Below are 1,473 nucleotides of genomic sequence, written 5' to 3' on the forward strand. Positions count from 1 at the left end.
ATTAAAAATAAATCATTAAATTAATTATTATGTATTTTTGTATAAATATATATTATTTAATTTATTTTAAATATATATTTTATATTTTAATATATATTTTATATAAATAATTAATTAAATAATTAATTTTTTAAATAATTAATTTTTGTATACTCATGATTGGAATTGAAAATACTAATCTCCAACCTTTTAGAGTTTGTAAAATACCTAAAATACCAACCTGGTCCCTGTCCATTTTCCAAAATGACAAGACGATTCTTAACCAAAAACACGTTTCATTACGGTCTCTAACCCTGTACTCCGTCTGCCAACTCGGTCCTTCTGTCAGTTTTTCGGTATGGAAATTACTTAAATAATTAATTTTTGTATACTCATGATTGGAATTGAAAATACTAATCTCCAACCTTTTAGAGTTTATATAGAGAGTAAAATACCAACCTGGTCCCTGTCCATTTTCCAAAATGACAAGACGATTCTTAACCAAAAACACGTTTCATTACGGTCTCTAACCCTGTACTCCGTCTGCCAACTCGGTCCTTCTGTCAGTTTTTCGGTAAAAACTCGATGGAAATTAAAAAAGAATTGAAAAAAATAATTAAAAAAATATTATTTAAAGAATAATACGGACAAATAAACCCCTAACCAATTTAAATTTAGAGACAACTAAGTCCCTGTCTATTTTTTAATCTGACACGTTAGTAATTTCCGTCAAATTTTTGTCGGAAAACTGACAGAAGGACTGGATTGGCAGACGGAATACAGGATTAGGGACCGTAATAGAACGTGTTTTTGGTTAAGGATCGTCTTGTCATTTTGGGAAATGGACAGGGACCGTATTGATACTTTACTCTTCATATAGACGTAAAGGTTAACAATTGTCTGTGAAAAACATTGTGCTTCTTTTTTTTTTTCCCTTGCCTTTTTCATATTAGCATATAAAGTAGAAAAATTTATTAGTGTCAAAAGTTCAATAATAATTATGATGATTTATGCAGGGAGTAATAGAGGAGGATAATAAGATACTGAGGGCACAAATAGGGTCAAAGCCACCAAAATGTGAAAGAAGGTGCAGTTCATGTGGACACTGTAAGGCAATTCAGGTGCCTACTAATACTAACCTCCAAATTCAGAAAGGGAACATAAATCCTCCAAAGCTTTTTAAAATTGCATATGCAAGAGGAGATGATAAATCTAACTACAAGCCTATGAGTTGGAAGTGCAAATGTGGGAACCTAATTTTCAACCCATGAAATAAAATTGCAATATAGCTCCAAAGTAATTTCTAGTTTCTTTTATGTAAATGAAAAAGGATACCATGTCAATTCTGTATATGTAAATTCAATTTTAAATTGTTCTTACTTTCCAAGTTCCTGCCTGTGAGGAACAAGCTAAGGCTTTTGTTTATTTATGTTTAGGTCGAGGAACAAGCTTTCGGTTTTGTTTGGATGAGGTTGTAAAAGATTTTTTTAGCAA

At 30.8% G+C, this 1,473-nt stretch overlaps 1 protein-coding gene across 1 annotated transcript in view; it reads left to right on the top strand.

Moving 5' to 3' along the window:
• The window catches only part of LOC107617479 (EPIDERMAL PATTERNING FACTOR-like protein 2), a 5,548-nt gene extending 4,102 nt beyond the window's left edge, over positions 1-1,446 (top strand). Inside the window, exon 3 of the mRNA XM_016319248.2 lies at positions 996-1,446. Within this exon, the coding sequence (XP_016174734.1) occupies positions 996-1,250 (255 nt within the window). The 3' untranslated portion in view covers positions 1,251-1,446. The remainder of the gene's footprint in view (positions 1-995) is intronic.

Source organism: Arachis ipaensis, chromosome B01, assembly GCF_000816755.2.
Source record: "Arachis ipaensis cultivar K30076 chromosome B01, Araip1.1, whole genome shotgun sequence".
Lineage (NCBI taxonomy): Eukaryota > Viridiplantae > Streptophyta > Magnoliopsida > Fabales > Fabaceae > Arachis > Arachis ipaensis.